Here is an 18,313-nt window from a genome sequence, read left to right as displayed (position 1 = left end):
TCCTCATCTTTCTCAGTCCTCCTCTTCAACTTCCTCTCTGAGTTTTTGTGTCTCTTTGCTTATATGTTTTTTCTCCTGCCTCTGACCACTCCGTTAGGCTCTCCATAGGTGGTCCCATTTCCTCCTCTTTCACTCTGTGTTGCTCTCACTAGCCTCCATTCTTGGTTCCCTCTTCTTCCTCTTCTTTCTTACCCATGGGTGCCTTAATCTTCTTGCTTTAAGAATAATTTCTAGGCCAGTGACTCTCATATTAATCCCTCCACTCCTGATCTCTCTCTTTGTGGTCACATCTGTGACTGTCTCACTACAACCCTTCTGTTTATTCTCCAACACAGCAGCAAAATCAGACCTGTTCATGTCTTTCCCCTCAACTCCTCTCAGCACCCTCTCTTTCCACCAGAGAACATAATTCCTCCATCCTCCCCCAACCTCAGTGTCATCTGTGACTCATAACCTGGCTTAAAACCATCATAGGGAGAATTCTAGTGGTACTAAAAGACTTGTGGGACTGGAGAGAGACCACACTTCAGTTGTAACAAGACTATATTGCTATAATTCACTGTATCTGGGACTGCAGAAATAAGCAGAGAAGGGGATCCAGCTTCTTCAGAATGGGGCTGGCTGCTTCTCCATGACCCATGCCACCCCAAGCACATCATCCCTGTACTGCTACTGACTCCCAGTCTACTTCTGCTGCCTGTGGGAGGCCTTAATCCTGACGTTCAAGGCCATCATCAAATCAGAGTCCAGCTATATCTATGGTTCCATATCCAACTGTGGTCCACCAAGACAGCTGCATGTCCCTGGAATGATGCGGTTCAAAAAGCACACGAGGCTGGACACAAATCATCCTGAGCTGAAGAGGACTTAGCTGTGGAATGAGCTTCCCAAGTAGGTCACACTAATTCAGAGCATGACCACTCTGGCCTTGCTGAAGAACCTTCCACTCAGAGGAGCTTTCCCAACAGAACCAAAACAATGTGGGGGAAGGAAAAAGAAAACAGAAGACTCCATATATATCCCAAGCTGTACCTCCTATACTGATGAAAGAAGGAGAGCTGAAGTGCTTCACTTGTGATTTTGTCAAGCAGACCGAGTTTACAGGGGAAGCACTTAGATACTGTGGTGACAGAGCTACAGAAAACTGACAGTCAGACAGATTCTCCTCTCTTCTTTAGCTCAAGAGTTGGTGCTACACCTAGGCTATCCCCCACTGCAAAACTGTCCAGGGTCAGAGGGAGCACCAACTCAGTGCTCATGACTGGCAGCTCTCTTGAAGTGGGGGTGCCATTAACGGGGCAGACACTTGAAACAGGGCAAGGGACAGCTTGACAAGAGCTGTTACAGGGATGATCAGGCTGGAGGTGCTCAGTAGCCTGCGTAGGCCGAGGCCTAGAGCTGGGTCTGTTCACCTTCATTGCCAAGCTGTTTCTTTCTCACTCCCTAATCCATAAATTGAGTGAAATTTTATGGCCTGTGATGTACAGGAAGTCAGACTAAATGTTGTAATGATCCTTTCTGGCCTTAAACTTTATCAATGTATGATTTTCTCTCTATCCCTACTGCCATAATCATAGTCCGGACCTTGGACATTGCTCACCCATATGATTCCAGCCAACTTATCCTGGTTACACAACTCTCACTTTTGCTTCCTTTGCCCAATTCTTTTGTGCTTTCTAGTGTGCTGCTTTGTACATCTGAAAAGTTCTCTTTGCTCCTGTATGCCATACAACCTCACTCTCTTCATAACACTCTTACGAAGCAGATAAACTGAGGAATGGAATTTAGAACTGCAGAGTCCCAGCCTCTGCACTAATGAAGAGAAAACCGCCTTCCTCTACAAGAAAGGTAGAAGTTAGCCAAGGTCAGTGCAAACGTTAACTGAATGAACAGTATGTTTCTTTTAACATGCAAACAGAGATTTGTAAACCTTTTCCTTGTGTGAGATTTATTCTTTTCTTTTCATGAGTATAGAACACTTAGTACTTTTTTTAATGCTTCTTTCTAATGTTACAATTGCTCCTAAACAAAATGACCACATATAATCTCCCAAATCCTTTGTTTACATATAAATGGGGAAGGAATTTTAAAGCCTTCGAGTTGGTCTTACATAATTAGAAAGAACTTCATTTCTCCCCTCTTTGTCCCTAGAAAGATGATTCCCTTGTTGACAATTTTATACGAGGGCGATGCACTCTGGACAAGAACACAGATGTTGGTTATCTGCCAGCATCTCAAGTAAACAGGAGTTTCATCACATGAAGTATTAGTTTTTTTGTTGTACAGTGTTTATGAAAATATCCATCCTGTCTAGCATACATGGGATATCAAAACTTAATCAGTGAAAAATGATCAGGACAGTGAGTGATAAGTGTGTGTGTAATATATATATACATAATATCTCACATCCCTGTAATGTGATTTATCTCATTCCAGATCATTTCATTAACAAAACCAAAATCACTCACCTGCCCCACCCTCACCCCCCGCCCCCAAAAAACCTACTGAGATTCTTTCTTTGGATTTTAAAAGCATTGAAAATAATTGCACATTATTATCATATATATTTTCACATGCAACATATTATGTAGGTTTCCAGGCAACCTATTTTGTCTTGGAGACATCAGTGAAGTCTCTGTCCTGTAAAAAAAAAAGTAACCACTTAAACTAAAGCATAGAGGACAAATATCCACACAGCCCTACACAGAAATTGGCTCAATTTTCATTTGATTTGATGAAATTCTATCACCTGTGATATACAGGAGGACAAGTTAGTGAGGTCTCTTCTGGGCTCAAAATTTCTGAATCTGTATTTGCACTGCTAGCCAACTAAGATAAGTGAATTGTTTTGCTTTCATGTTAAAATTTTTAAGGAAGTTGTTATTGATGACAGTTATTACTACTTTAATTAAAAATCTTGCAGCCTGATCCTGGAATCATCATTTGTATGATTAGATCCACAGAAGACAATGCGACTAATCACTTGACAGAGAGGCATTTGTTTGAGTAGGAGTGGCAGCATCAGGACCATATTTTGTTTTCTGAGGCCTTGTTTACACTACCAGGATAAGCCGACCTAGTTACCCTAATCCAGCTGGAGTCAACATAGCTTAGGTAGAACTACTGCAATGCGTACAACACACTGTGTCAACAGAAGACACTCTCCTGTCGACTTACCTTACTCCGCTCATTCCGGTGGAGTACCGGAGTTGACCGGAGAGCACTCTGCGGTTGATTTAGCAGGTCTTCACTAGACCCACTAAATGACCCCCGCTGCATCGATCGCTGCAGCGTCGATCCCCAGTAAGCATAGACATGGCCTAAATACGCTTAATTTGTTGGTGTTTATTTGAGTCTTAATGGGACAGTGCCAAACAGTTTAAATCCAGCATTTGGACTCCATTTGTCTTCTAATCAGAGCTGATCAAAAATCTGACAAAAAACAGCAATTAATTTTCATGAACATGTCTGTGATTTTTCTTTCTGTTTTTTGACTAGTGTTATTACTAGATAATCAGACAGGGAGTGTGTATCTTGTATTAATAGGAAGAATATAATTCTCTATCAAATTCCCCAGGAAGATTCAAAATTTCTCATTTCTATGAAATTTTATTAGACTCTTCCATAAAAGAAGTTTCATTTGAAACAAACAAAAACCACTTTAGATGTGATGTAGCGACACCCCAATCAGTTTTATACTGGTATAATTCCACAGACTTCAGTGGAGTTGCTCCTCATTAACAATGAGGTACATCAGATTCGGTTTGCAATATTAGCCACAAAAAATGAAAACTGGTTTAAAACCCCTATATTTTCATATTTCTTAAAATGGTATTACAGAGAAGAGCAGAACAAAAATTAAAATAAAAATGGAATTTGTTTTGATTCCTTACTCTGTTGACTTTCCTTTTTTAATACATTTTCTAGCTTTGTTGGAACATTTTTTGCCAGTAATACTTAAAATCAAAGTTCCCAAATATGCATTGAATTTAGAGGCCAGTTAGGGTATACAATAACAATGTATTAATGTCAATATATAACGGATATACGCCTCTTGTAAAACAAACAAGCCAAAATAATTACTTTAATTATCAGCTGGAATTTAACATTTTCTAATTATTCCATTTAATCAAAATCAGATGCAGGATTGAGAATTTTAATTTAAAACATCAACTTTTAATTTTGTTGGAGTTTGTTCATGGACTACTTCCTGACTATTACTTTATACATTCATGATGGGATGTTTTTAAAATTCAGAGCCCGATTCTGCTCATTTCCAAAAGCAGTCTCCCTGGCATGTATGAAACTACTTATGTGAGTGGGGATTTCTTGCATGTGAGCAATACAATTTTTCATTTTAACTCCCTACATCACATTGTATCTGATCGTGTGTACCTAATGCTTACTGAACTCAATATAACAATGAATCAGATCCTTCACTGGAAGTAGCTCTATTGAAGTTAAGACAGGTATGACAGCTGAAGATTTGTGCTTCATTTTCAATGCAAATACTATACACTTAAAGTAATTTAATTATACAAAATATGGGAGTCAGATGATCCTAAGGATTCCCCATAGGTATGCATAAGGTTAGGCATGGACCATGGCATTTATATTTTATAAGGGAAATAAATGAAGGAACACCCCCTCCCCACCACCACCTAAAAATCCTTTTAAAAACCAACCACACACTGGAAAAGAAGAACAAGGAAGGGAGGTATTTCAAACAATTTTGCAGGCTAAATCCAGCTCATGGATAACAGCTGGCACGGGTGATATCTCGACTAGTTTGATGCTTGTGCTCTAGGGCTGTGAAGCTTGAAGAAAAAGGAGATTTTATAAGAAAATATAGGGAGAAATAGGTGCCTATGTTGAGCTGGCAATTGCACTGCAATAGTTTTGCAGTTTGAGCATGCAACATCTGTGCACAAACTGGGCCTTTACATGCCTAAGTACTGGTTTATGTGCAATGACTCATTTTACATGAGCATGTGCATATGCAGAGGTGCAACTTTGGTAGTTGCATTTGAAAAGCCTGTTTGTAAAAATGACCCTTTCTTGTTTATGGCTATTTTTTGTTTCTCCAAATGGGAAGAATAGAAGGAGGTGATAACAGACATAGCTCTTTCTTCTTGTTGAAAAATATACGCATTGCAGTGCCTCAATCTGTGCCACATGCAGAAGTGGTGAACTGACAAACAAGTTTACATGCACCAGTTTAAATGAATTTAACTAGTGTCCATGAAGATTCATAGATTTCAAAGCCAGAATCCACCATCCAGTCTGATCTGCATAACACACAGAATTTCACCTAGTAATTCCTGCATCAAGACCAAAATATACAATTAATCTGGCAAACTCTGTTCGCTTGCTTTGATTTTTTTCTACAGATTATTGAGATGAGCATGGTGCACGTAACCAGCAGCGACCCCCTCCCAAACTCTAAAATGTCTATTTTAATTCAGGATTTTTTTTTTTTAATAAAGTTGTGTGCATTTGTTACCAGAAAGGTTTCCCAAGAAAGTTCAAAAAATAGCCTAATAATGGAAATGGCCGTGGAGCAAAGAAAAAAAACAATTTAAATATATTTTATTTCACCTGATGCATCATATGTTTATGCATGGTCCAATAATATTTTCTAACTTGCTGCCTGCAAATGCATGCTGAGTTCAACCTTCAGGGGTCAGCGGCGTGCAATATATCCACTGTATATACTCAGTCCTGAGAGACTGTGAAGACTACTAAGTAAGGGTTGAGTCTGCTGACTATTAATCCTATGGATCTTTGAATGGACAATTTAAACTTTGAACAGCAGCTAAATAAATTTAATCTTCATCCCATGACTACCACCTGTCCCCTACAGATTCTGAGAAAAAGAACATTTCATTTTAAGATTGTGTTTGGAGAATATTCTCTCACATACACTAGCTAAACGGCACAACATTCTGTTTACTCACTCTAAGCATTACACAGGTATAGCAACTACACTTTGAGCTTTCTAGTGCTGAATATCCTCTGCTTGAATGATAACATTCATTTTCTCAAAACCCAACTGTCCTATACGAGCTGTACATGGTCGCTACGTAAAGCTAGCTAATTGTAACAGAGGTTTTCTATAAATATTAAATACACATGATGTAAAAGAGGCTGCTTAACTGGTTACATGTTTATGCATTGTGGTACTCCATGGAGTGCAACAACATAAATGTTAGTCTTGCTAGATTACCTTCAAATCAAGCTCCAGATTCTGCCATCTTTACTCACACAGAGTAGTGTTTTACTCCATGAGTAGGCCCAGTGTTTAAATACATGGAAGCAGCATCTGGTTCTGAATTTGCAGCCTTAAATATGTCTTTACTATATATTGCCCATATTTAGGCATGGAATGGGCTCAGTGTACAATAGTATATGCTCACACAAAAGCCATTAGCTGAAGTGAAATGGTGTAAATATTGGATTTTTCCTAGGACAAATCTAACCTTATTGCTAACAGGAATAAGAAAGCCTGAATACGTAACACTGGATTGAATAAAAAAAACTCTGGATTGTGAAGGATATGAAAACTTAACGATGTCAGGGTAATAAGTTACCACCTGATTGCAAAACTCACCTCTGTTCAGATATATTGCACCAAAATTATTATAATATTATTGAGGGCAATACATGGAAAACACATTTGTTTCAAAATCTACTTAAGACTAATGAATATTCCTGCTTCTTTAAAAACAGAGGGCTTTCATCTCATCAAATCGATGTGTTCTACTATGACAATACCGCTACATAATACAAAGAACCATAGAGTTTATAACAACAGTTTGACCCTTAACACAGTGTACTACATGTATTTTACTTTATGTGGATTAAACTCCTGACTTCTTGCTTAGAATCACAGTCCTAACCCCCTGACCGTACTTTTCTTTGATGTCAAATGAGTATCAAAATGGAGTTTAAACAGCAACTATTTCAACTGTCATTGCTGTGGTGTTTGTCAGTGCATTGGAATTGCAGCCTCAGTACAGAAAGTGCTAGTGTTTCTGAAACATATTATTAGCATAAGTCTTGTGATGGACTTGTCTTTAGTTTATATTTAATAATAGGATGTCAAAACTGCTTTTATCTGTGCCTTATGTAGTTGCTGGAAAGAAAGTATTTACAGTTAATTAATGTTGTGATCAGCTGTAGTTAGCAATGTCATCCAGTCTCCAAATATTGCTGTTCTTTCACACTCTGACATGTCTTGTACCCACTGAATAGTTAAGTTACTTACCACAAGGGAATAATAAATCTTGAATCCAGGTTTAGCCACAAAATAGTCATCGGATTTGAAGGTTATCTTTATTTGGTTTGTTTTGGATGTTATTCTTGGAGGAATTTCCTTGTGACCACACCACCGTCCTCGGATAACTGTGCTAGTTTCAGATAGATCTTCCACCTCCACGAAGTCATACCTGCAGAACAGTTTGATAATTTAATACATTCTCAATACATAAAGCTGCTGCCGCTACACAGGAACACTGCTCAAAAAACTAGTCAAATATACATTGGTTTCCACTATGAAACACTTGATTAAAAATTACAGATGGTGAAAACGCTAGTTTAGTGCATGATATGTTGAGCTGAAAGTTACTTTCTAAAAATCTTCAATACTTAGGGTGGTGGTATGTGGTGTTGTTTGTCGGGTTTTTTTGCTATTGGGAGTGAAAGCATACAATATTCCCTACCATGCTGCAATGAGGATACGTTTACAGACATTTATCCTTGCTACAAAATAACCATACCACATTTGTTTTATGTAGCTAGTAAACAGCCTGTAAATTTAACACAATTTTATGTAAGGGAGAGAACAATTTTGATTTTGGGCAGACATAAACTAGATCAGGGATTGGCAACCTTTGGTACGTGGCCCGTCAGGGAAATCTGCTGGCAGGCCAGGACGGTTTGTTTATCTGCAGCGTCTGCAGGTTTGGATGATCGCAGCTCCCACTGACCGCGGTTCGCCGTTCCAGATCAATGGAGGCTGCGGGAAGGGGCGGCCAGCACATCCCTGCAGCCCCCATTGACCTGGAACGGCGAACCATGGCCAGTGGCAGCTGCGATCGGCCGAAACTGCAGACGCTGCAGGTAAAGAAACCGGCCCGGCCCACCAGCGGATTTCCCTGCTGGGCTGCGTGCCAAAGGTTGCTGATCCCTGAACTAGATCAAGATAGTAGTTCAGCAATGAGGCATTTTGGGATGATTACCTTAATTGACACAGAGAATTTAGACTGTATATGTAATTACCCCTCTAGTTAGGTCATCTGCAGGGATTGAACTCATGACCACCACTGCTTGAGCTAAGTCCATTGACTCATAAACCTCTATACATAGTCTAGCCATTAGAGGGGAACAAAGAGCCACACTGTGTTAGCATAGGTCAGAGGTTCTCAAACTGTGGGACGGGACCCCAGAGTGGGTTGTGACCCCATTTTAATGGGGTTGCCAGGGCCAGCCTTAGACTCACTGGGGCCTGAGGCTGAAGACAAAGCCTGAGCCCAGCCACCCAGGGCTGAAGCCGAAGCCCAAGGGCTGAAGCCCAGGGGGATGGGGGTCGGGCTCCAGCCCACCCCTGCCTAAGGTCATGTAATAATTTTTGTTGGCAGCAGGGTGTCGCAGTGCAATGACGTTTGAGAACCACTGAGCTAGGTTACATATAGCTATAGTAGTACCAGATTGTCCATACATTTTTGTCAGTAGCTTGTATAGTTTATTGAGTTTTCCACAGTCTTGCTGTGGATGACCACGAGGGCAGCAATCAAAGTCTTGATCCAAAGCTTACTGACAACAGTGAGATTTCAACAATTGATTTCAATGCAGTTGGGTCAGGCCCCAAGTGTTCCATTCAGCCTGTGGCAGAAAGGTGGAGACAAGGCAGACAGAGGGGTTTAGTTCAGAGACCTAAGAGGATGTTTATGAGCAAAGGCTGAAGGAACCGGGTATGTTTAGTTTGGAAAAGAGGAAATTGGGGGGAGGGAGGGATAAGATAGCGGTCTTCAGATACTTGAAAGGCTGCCATAAAAAAGATGGAGAAAAGTTGTTCTCTTGCCACTGAGGGCAGGACAAGAGGCAACGGGTTCAAACGACAGCACAGAAGATTTAGATTCAATCAAACAGTTAAGTAAAGAAGTTCTCCTTTCCAGCTCCCAGCCCCAAATGAGTTTCAGCCCATTTAAATTTCATAGTAACTTAAAATTAGTAACATTAATGAAAAATGTGAAAGTAAACAACCAGGAGATTCTTGGGTAAAGGAGTAAGGGCCAAAGCAGCAGAAAGGAGCAGAGGCCCTGATTCAGCCGTCCATTCAGCAAAACACTTATATATGTGTTTAACTTTAGGTGCATTCTTTAATGTAAGAATGTGCTTGAATGTTTTGCTGAAGTAGGGCCAGAGAGAGCATCTGAAAGTAAAATTGAGAAAAAAAAACAGATTAATAAAAAAACAAAAAACCCCAACAGTTTCTCCAAAGGGGTAAAATAATATTGCTTGTTACTTACCTTGAAAATCATTCCAAGTAATACCCTTGGAACTTCCTCATTCTGGTAATAATATCATGTAAATAAAAGCCTTACAACAACTCAGGGTAAGGCTGTATTTCTATAAAGACTGGGATATTTTCCCAGCTTTTATAGGCACTACATATTCTGAAAGGTCTTTGCTTCTCTGCTTCATAAATTTGTAGCTTTTGAAAGCAGACAGATTGTCCGCAGCCATGGTCAAAATCCAGTATGTCGATAATGACTTGACTTCCCCTCACCATGTCATCACCTTTAATGGCCCTTTACAAGAGAACACTTCATCCTTTTCCACAGTAAATTAGATCCACATTTCAAGGCTGAAATGATTTAAGGTCAGCCATAGTTTATTCTCTATGTAGAATGTTAACAGGCTGTTTCCATGAACATTAGTCTCTGCATTCCCGCATAGCCCTGTGGTCCTAGAAGGTAACTATTATTACACTGCAATTGCTCTTACACCAACAGTGACAGAGCAGAGTAAAAGCTGCCAACATAATAAACATGCAGAGAAGGACAGCGAGGTTGAGTCTGCATTCTTTTGTCATTAACTGGAAAACAAACTGACTGGAATGGTTCTCTCAGTTCATTGGTAATGCAGAACATGGAAAAATAATAATAAAACCACACAGACTCACCAAACCCTCTAAATACAAATTAATTGATTAAGATGTCAGGAGAAGACATGCAAGAGGGTGGGAGCAGAAAGAAAACAACACAGTTTTTCTGGATAGGTGTAGCAATAAGTAATAACAGTCAGGCAGAGGGTTAGAAGCTGATGTGCCAATGCTGCCACACAGCAATTTGGCTTCTGAAGATGTGCCCTGGAAAGTGTCTGGGAAGGCTTTGGGCTTTCCCTCCCACACGAAATACTGAATAACAAAAACATGAACAGAAACATTTTAATTAGTTTATTTTATTAATTATCGGCCAAATTCAACTGTACGTTCTAGTGCTGAAAAGCTATAAACCTGGCCAAACCAGCTCCGTCAACTGAGCTTACAGCTGCTTTGCCTCACCAGAGTAGCACAAAGCAGCCAGAGTAGACTGCTGACTCTGGAGCTATATTTCAAACACTTAAAACAAATTATACGGAGATGCAAATAATAATTAAACAGAGTTAACAGCCAGTCAATCATTCTGGCCATATAATTCCAAGACCACAGCACACTGTTCCCCTATCCTTGTTCTTCCCTGTCTGCCCCTTCCCTCGCAGCAAATACCCTGCTGTCTATACTGACATACTGAAAAAAAATGTGTTTCACACAGCTGAAAAAAGAAACATCCATTGTCCTTAATTACAGTGGGCAAAACCCCATTCTTTCAGTATTTGTGCAGGGAGCCAGCAGTGCCTAAGACTCGAGTGTGCTGCATTTAAAATACCACGCGAGGATTTCAATTCATAGGAAACAGTTCAAGCCTGAGGCAAGTAAGTTTATTCAGAGAGTTTGGTTTGTAGTGTTGGTAGCCAGATATCTCGTTAATCTGAAACGGAATCCCTAATGGACCCCTCCAAAGCACCGTGCAAGACATTTGGTCAGCTGATTTTTAAAATGACATGATTAGCTCTCTGGATAGCTTTTCTCTCACCTGCAGATATCATTTTCGGGCTCCTCCAATCCAAACAGATTATCAAAGGCCAACTGTATCCTTGTATTCTCTGTCGAGAGCAGCCGCCATGTCAGTAACAGGTTCCTGGGGTAGCTACTCGGGAAGCGGGGACTGTGGATGCAGCCATTTCCTCCGACACTGATGGTCTCTTCTTTTCGGTACAAGTCTGTGAGGTGATTGCTCTCTGTTAGTAGTCACAACTTGTAGAAATTAGTATGATGTTCCAGATACAGGAAGGCAAAAAAACAACAGTTTAACAACACAACAAGCATTATTTACATAGGAAGTGTTTAAGGGTCTAATGGCAGCTGTTGTTTAAATAGGGAAGCACAATTATTTTTCCCATTAATTTAAAGAACAGTCCCTTGCCTGACCCAGAACAGAAATAGTAACATCCATCTACATATAATCTCTGTGTTATGATTATATCTAATCTATCTATCTATATGTTTTATTTACATTCTCTAACTCCCACCATTTTGCTCTTAAAGCAGAATTTACATCTCACAACCAGGGGAGAAAGAGGGAAAGAGGGAAACAAAATCTGATTCCCAAATTTTGGAGCAGTATTTGAAAGAATCAGGGGAGTAGATCCCCTCTGAAAGAGAGAAGCAATAATAAAGCTGTGAATATGTATGCGTGTATCCCATTTCAAACAGTGCTACATCAATGCTCTAATGAAACTTTTAGTGTGCACCAGCAAGGTCCACAAGGACAGTTAATGCATGACACAGTGGTGCGCAGCAGAATTTACACCCCAGTTGATGCACACTAACGTACCATGTAGACAAGCTCCAAGTACAAAGAACAAGAAATCCATGGAGATTTCTCTAATTCAGTTATGAATGGCAAATCCTCCCCCACCCCACAAATATTGGTGTGCTGCAGCACAATGTGGGAGGTCAATGGCACAAAGAGATGATCTGCCATATAAAGTGACAAGAAAAATATTTAAGTACCACCAGATATTGTCCATATATCAGCAACCAAAGTTGTTTTTTCCCTTCTTTTAAAGAACAACTTCATGTTTGACTGAATACTTCTGAGCTCTTGGGGAAAAGGGGAATTTTGTAGGATGCCCAAGAAAAACAGGAACTAAAAGAAATGGTGCAAACTCCATGGTAAGAAAATCTTTTTTTGTTTTTCCTCAGGTTGCTTTTCACTGGCTCATGACTGTAAACACCAAGCTTCATACAGTAAATGGAAGCATTTTAATAGTTCATCACCTACTCTTCTGACAAGTGAATAACTCTGGCTGCAAAACAATCTGAAACTTTTAAAAGCCTGGGTTGTCAGTATAACTATTATAAAAATGCTTTACTCAAACAATCTTCAAGATGAACTGTTCTCACCCCATCTCCCCCAACACACACTTTTCAAGTAAATAAGGGCTTGAATCAGCAATGCGTGGAACACTCTGAAATGTTGAGCATTGTCAACTCCCATTGAAGTAAACAGAATTTGGATTGGTCAGTACCGCCAAACAGTGCTTAGTACGTTGCAGGACTGAGTCCTAAACAACCAGTAAAAAGGATAAAATTAAATGGTTAGTGGAAAGTTTTCATCTTAAAAAAAATAGGACCCAAATTCTGCAGTTCTGAGTTAAGCAAAACTTCCATTAAAATCAACAAGAGTTACTAGATTAAGGATGGCAGAATTCAACCTTCATTTGGGTGTATTTGTACTTTTTTCTAGCACAGCAAAGTACTGGCTATAATGAAGAAGTGTAATTCCCTTGTTAACAGATCACATTTAATTGCTGACCCAGCACTGTCCATGCTCCTAGTTGAAATGTTCCCTTGTCTAGTCAATCTTTACATAGGTTTACACCACAGTTCTCGCTTGCTGTGATTAGAATGTCAGAGGCAATATATTTTAATTGGGCTTCACAGTACACTGGAAACAACTGTCCTTTGCTTTAACTAGTCCACCTTTTCTACCAACTGAGAAAGATATGCTGCTAACATTCATCCACTCTACAGAAGATAGGGTTGCTTGCATTCTTTTTATTTAACCCGAAGCCCGGGATGTTCTGCCAGTAAATCAACCACACTTGAGTAAGTCAGCACTGAAATACAATGTCTGATGGAACTCTGCAATATCCAGGTCAAACTTCTGAATCATATGTGCACGTGAAAAGCAGGAAATAAGTATATGACATATTAACAGAGACTAGAAAGCAGAAATTCCAGTAGTGTCTAATTTCTCTATTGTGGCAAATGTGGGAATTGTAACTGATTATACAAGAGGGAGTGTTAGAGCAGCATAGGGAGTGGAGAAGGAAAGAAGAATTCTGACCAAAACACTTTCTGGGAGCAAATAAAAGAAGGCAGTGCGGTTAATATACCATATATCAGAATTACTAAAAAATATATAAAGGCATTTCACTGTGAATAAAATAATTTAAAAATAAACAAAATAATAAAATAAAATAATAAAAAATTTAACAAAACTCAGAGGCCATTAAAGAATTACAAAAAAGGGAGGCTATTTGAGATGACAGGAACTACAGAGAAGTTATTGCACATAAACTTGCCTATCTGATAAGAAAGACGAGAGGCTATTATTAGATGAGTGGGATGGGGAGCAGAGAGAGACCAGGTAGGATGAAGGAAATCTATAGAGTTGTAAAAACAAAGGGGACAGTCTCTGAAATGAATGGGAAGCAGCTTATTCTGTAAAAAGAACGAGGAGTACTTATGGCACCTTAGGGACTAACAAATTTATTTGAGCATAAGCTTTCGTGGGCTAAAACCCACTTCATTGGATGCATGCAGTGGAAGATACAGTAGGAAAATATATATACACAGATAACATGAAAAAAATGGGTGTTGCCATACCAACTGTATTGAAGGTAATTAATTAAGGTGAGCTATTAGGTGAGCTATTATCAGCAGAAGAAAAAAAACTTTTGTAGTGATAATCAGGATGGCCCATTTTCAACCGTTGACAAGAAGGTGTGAGTAACAGTAGGAGAAAAAATTAGCATGGGAAAACAGTTTTACTTTGTGTAATGACCCATCCACTCCCAGTCTTTATTCAAGCCTAATTTAATGGTGTCTAGTTTGCAAATTAATTCCAATTCTGCAGTTTCGCATTGGAGTCTGTTTTTGAAGTTTTTTTGTTGGAGTATTGCGACTCTGAGTCACACCCTCATTAAAGTTGGTATGGCAACACCCATTTTTTCATGTTCTCTGTGTATATATATTTTCCTACTGTATTTTCCACTGCATGCATCCAATGAAGTGGGTTTTAGCCCATGAAAGCTTATGCTCAAATAAATTTGTTAGTCTCTAAGGTGGCACAAGTACTCCTCGCTCTTTTTGCTGATACAGACTAACACGGCTACCACTCTGAAGCTTATTCTGTGTTTGATTTGCTGAAAAGTTCAATAACTTTTTTTTCTCTCCTAGTTCTCTTCCAACAATCATCTTTAAAAGTATTAATGTAAATGCTGAGACAAATGTTCAAGAGAGTTCAGCTCCTGTTTAGGTATCTAAACAAAACGGCTCTATTTTCAAAAGTGCTCAGCATTAGAGTGGGACAACATTTTTTGGACAAAACTTTTTCATCGAAAAATGTAGTCAGGTTTACTGACACGTTACGTAAATGTATGCAGAACCGTTCCAGTAAGAAAAAAAAAAAACAATAAAATGTTTCAATGTAAAACAAATTTTTGTTTCAAAATTTACTTTGATTTTATTGAAGAAAGGTTAAAAAACTCAAAACCAAACCAAACATTTTGTTTTGGATCAAATAAAACATTTATTCTGCCCGAAACAATTCCCCCACCCGCCGCCATTTTTTTGGTTCAGCCAGTGAACCAAAAAATCAGTTATTTACACAGCGCTATTCAGCACCCATTGTTCTCAATGGGAGATGCCAGATGCTAAACACTTCTGTAAGTCTGGCTGAGTTTTTATGATAATCTTGTCTTTTTTATGGGTGATGAATACTTCTGAAAATCTTGCCCCTCTTCACTATTTTTCCTACCCAGCTTGCACATGCTCTTCCACCACATGCTGTACAGTGAGATTTGAAAACACAAAGATCTTCATTTCTTTGTATTTGAAGACTTATTTGCATTTTATTTTGAGGATCCTTGCTAAAGCAGCTTCAAATCACATGGAGCAATAGTCTTACCACAAAAGTGTGATTACCCTTAGGACTAATCACCCCAAAGTGAATTCCTTCAGGAAAAATAAAATAAAATATAATAAATAAAATAATAATAAGACAAAGAAGATAATTACAGCTGACTCTGACATCAACTGTTGGGCATCTTCAGAACAAAGAACATCAAGTATTTCATGAAGATGATGAACTCAGCAGGAGATTTTGTATAAGAACATAGCCAGTAGCAAAGAACATATTTCATGTCTCTAATGTTTCTTAGATTGTTTTATTTTAGAAAAATAGTTTGGTGTTCTCATGTGGTAGTTTTCCAGATAGAGTAGATCCTCGGAGTTACAAACACCAGAGTTATGAACCACACACCTCATTTGGAACTGGAATTACACAATCAGGCAGCAGAGACCCAAAAAAATAAAATAAAAAGTAGTACTGTGTTAAATGTAAACTACTAAAAAAATAAAGGGAAAGTTAAAACAATTGACAAGGTAAGGAAACTGTTTCTGTGCTTGTTTTGTTTAAATTAAAAAATAGTTAAAAGCAGCATTTTTCTTCTGGACAGTAAAGTTTCAAAGCTGTATTACATCAATGTTCAGTTGTAAACTTTTGAAAGAACAAACATTTTGTTCAGAGTTATGAACAACCTCCATTCCCGATGTGTTGGTAACTCGGAGGTTCTACTGTATTTATTTTTCTTGCCCCACCACTGTTCCATCTGGCAAAACACAGTATTTTGTTACCATTTTTTAAACACATGAGAGAGAACATTTTTGGAGAATAATGACTCTTCAGTTCCCTGGGCTGAAAATTAGCCTGATCTAAATAGTTGAAATCACAGAGTAGTAAGTAAAGAACAGAAAAGTGGTTTTGAATCCTGGCCACGAATCAGTTCACCTGGGGCACAGACATGCCAAGCAAACTATAGTGATGACAGCTCTTTTTGTTGTCCATTTATTTTTCCTAGATTCCCCCTTATAAAAAGCAGGAATTTTATTTTTTTATACATCGGGCTCTATGAAAATCAGAGTGAAAGATGACAGATTTCATGGTCAAAATTGCATATTTCCTACTTGGTCACAGCTTGCTGGGAAAAGGTACAATACTGCGGAATAATTTGCCTTGTTTAAAATACATGGTTACTTCTTCGTTACTATAAACACTAGAAAGAATCATAGCCAATAAACACATTACATTTCTGTGCTCTAATGAGGAAAAGGATATCATATGGTGCTGCTGCTCCCAATCATCTTTTTGCCATTTAAGGCAAAAGGCACATGCTATGGAGTATAACGCTGCTCCCACAGAAGTCAATGGCAAAGTACTTCAGTGACAGCAGAATTGGGCTTTGTAGCTATATGAGACCTTGGTACTGAAAGAACCAGGATCCTCTTAAATGGAACAAAAAGAACAAGTCATTTACCAGGCTAAAAGTAGTACAGTCATATCTGTGACAGCAGCCGACCAGGTGTCAGCTCATACCAAGGCCCTGGGCCTCACCGATCACTGACAAATGCATAGCTGGAAACCAGTCTAGGTCACCTGTGTGTTAGTGTTGTTGAAATAGGTATTGGAGTTATAAGAATCTGTTTAGGCTTTAGACTTTTATGGAATGCTTGTAGGATGCTGCATGTGTCAATCCTACTTATAATGGTCTGTATCACGTTATAAGAGTAATGTTTAAATGGTTGCTCTGTAATGATAAAACATGTTTGCTAAGGTTGTAAATCCCCCCCAGTCAGGGGAGATGCATTACCAAGTATGTTATCTTACCACAAGAGGTATTATCTCCCCCCCCCCAAAAAAGACGTCCCCAGACCACCCCCCCACCCGCATCCCTGAAGAGGATACATGCACAAGCCCTCATCCCATCACAGCTTAAACGCTGGGGAAGGGAATAAAAATGCTTGATAAGGAGAAACTGTTATCCCAATGCTGCTTTAAATCTGAGGGGCAAAGATTTCTAAGCATAAGGGGGTCCCCTGCTCTTTAGCTTGGGTAAGCCCTACAGGACGTATAAAGCTTGCCATTTAAAGCAGCTACTATCATCTTTTAGAACCCAAGACTGTATCTCATTTGTGTATATATGTTTACCTGCTTTAATCTTGTAAATGACTCTAATTTCTTTTCTTAGTTAATAAACCTTTAGTTAGTTTATTATAGGATTGGCTACAAGTGTTGTGTTTGCTGAGAGATCTGGGGTGCACTTGACCTGGCTTAAGAGACTGGTCCTTTGGGACTGGGAGTTATCTAAATATTGTTGTGATGTTTTTTGTGTGAGGAATAATCTATCACAGAGGCAGGCTTGCCTGGGTGGCAAGATAGAATTTGGAGTACCCAATGTGTCTGTGGCTCCCCATTAATGCTGTTCTAGTGTCTGAGGAGTTCACACTTGTTACTTGGTTGGTGAAATCTAACTATATAACGCATAACCAGTTTGGGATTTGTATGCTGTTTCTTGATAGTCTGCCCTGAGGTTGGCACCCATGTACAGCACACTTCATCATTAAGCGAAGGAAACAGCCACTCTGCAGTAAGAATGTATGGGTCAGATCAAAGAGTAAACTGGGTGAAAGTACTGCTTAACTTTAAACACTTGTGTAGTCCCATTCATTTCACTGGGATTACACACCTCTGTAGAGTCAAACATGTACTTAAGCGGTCTACTAGATTAGGTCCTAAATGACAGAGTGACATTTTAAAAGCACCCTGCATGCCACCTATTAGTTAAGCTCATCCATACAGAAACTAAGGGTTGGATCCAAAGCCCATTGGAGTAAATGGAAAAAGATTCCCAATGACTTTTATTTCATCAGGGTGAAGGAGGGTGTATACATTCTGTGACGGGTTCCCTGGGGTTCAGCCTGGGACTGTGGAACCGCTGTGCCCCCTAAACTCTCTCCGGCCTGGGTTGTCTCTCACAATGCTTTGTTAGTGACAAGTGAGGTGATCACTCAGCACAACAGCATGTGGAGCCCCACACACCCAGTCAGATTGCATAAATGCTTCCTAAGCCACTCATGAAT

The 18,313-nt window shown here is 39.3% G+C and overlaps 1 protein-coding gene across 3 annotated transcripts in view; it reads right to left on the bottom strand.

The window, feature by feature from the left end:
- The window catches only part of PDGFD (platelet derived growth factor D), a 182,753-nt gene that overhangs the window by 64,524 nt on the left and 99,916 nt on the right, over positions 1 to 18,313 (bottom strand). For 2 of the 3 annotated variants that reach the window (XM_034758871.1, XM_034758869.1), the window contains exons 2-3: positions 11,139 to 11,343; positions 7,268 to 7,448 (exon numbers count right to left, since the gene is read on the bottom strand). In XM_034758871.1, the coding sequence (XP_034614762.1) occupies positions 7,268 to 7,448; positions 11,139 to 11,343 (386 nt within the window). The remainder of the gene's footprint in view (positions 1 to 7,267; positions 7,449 to 11,138; positions 11,344 to 18,313) is intronic. The other variant, XM_034758870.1, reaches the window with a different exon arrangement.

This window comes from Trachemys scripta, chromosome 1 (genome assembly GCF_013100865.1).
Source record: "Trachemys scripta elegans isolate TJP31775 chromosome 1, CAS_Tse_1.0, whole genome shotgun sequence".
NCBI classification, from domain to species: Eukaryota; Metazoa; Chordata; order Testudines; family Emydidae; genus Trachemys; species Trachemys scripta.
This window is presented reverse-complemented; position numbering and strand designations above follow the sequence as displayed.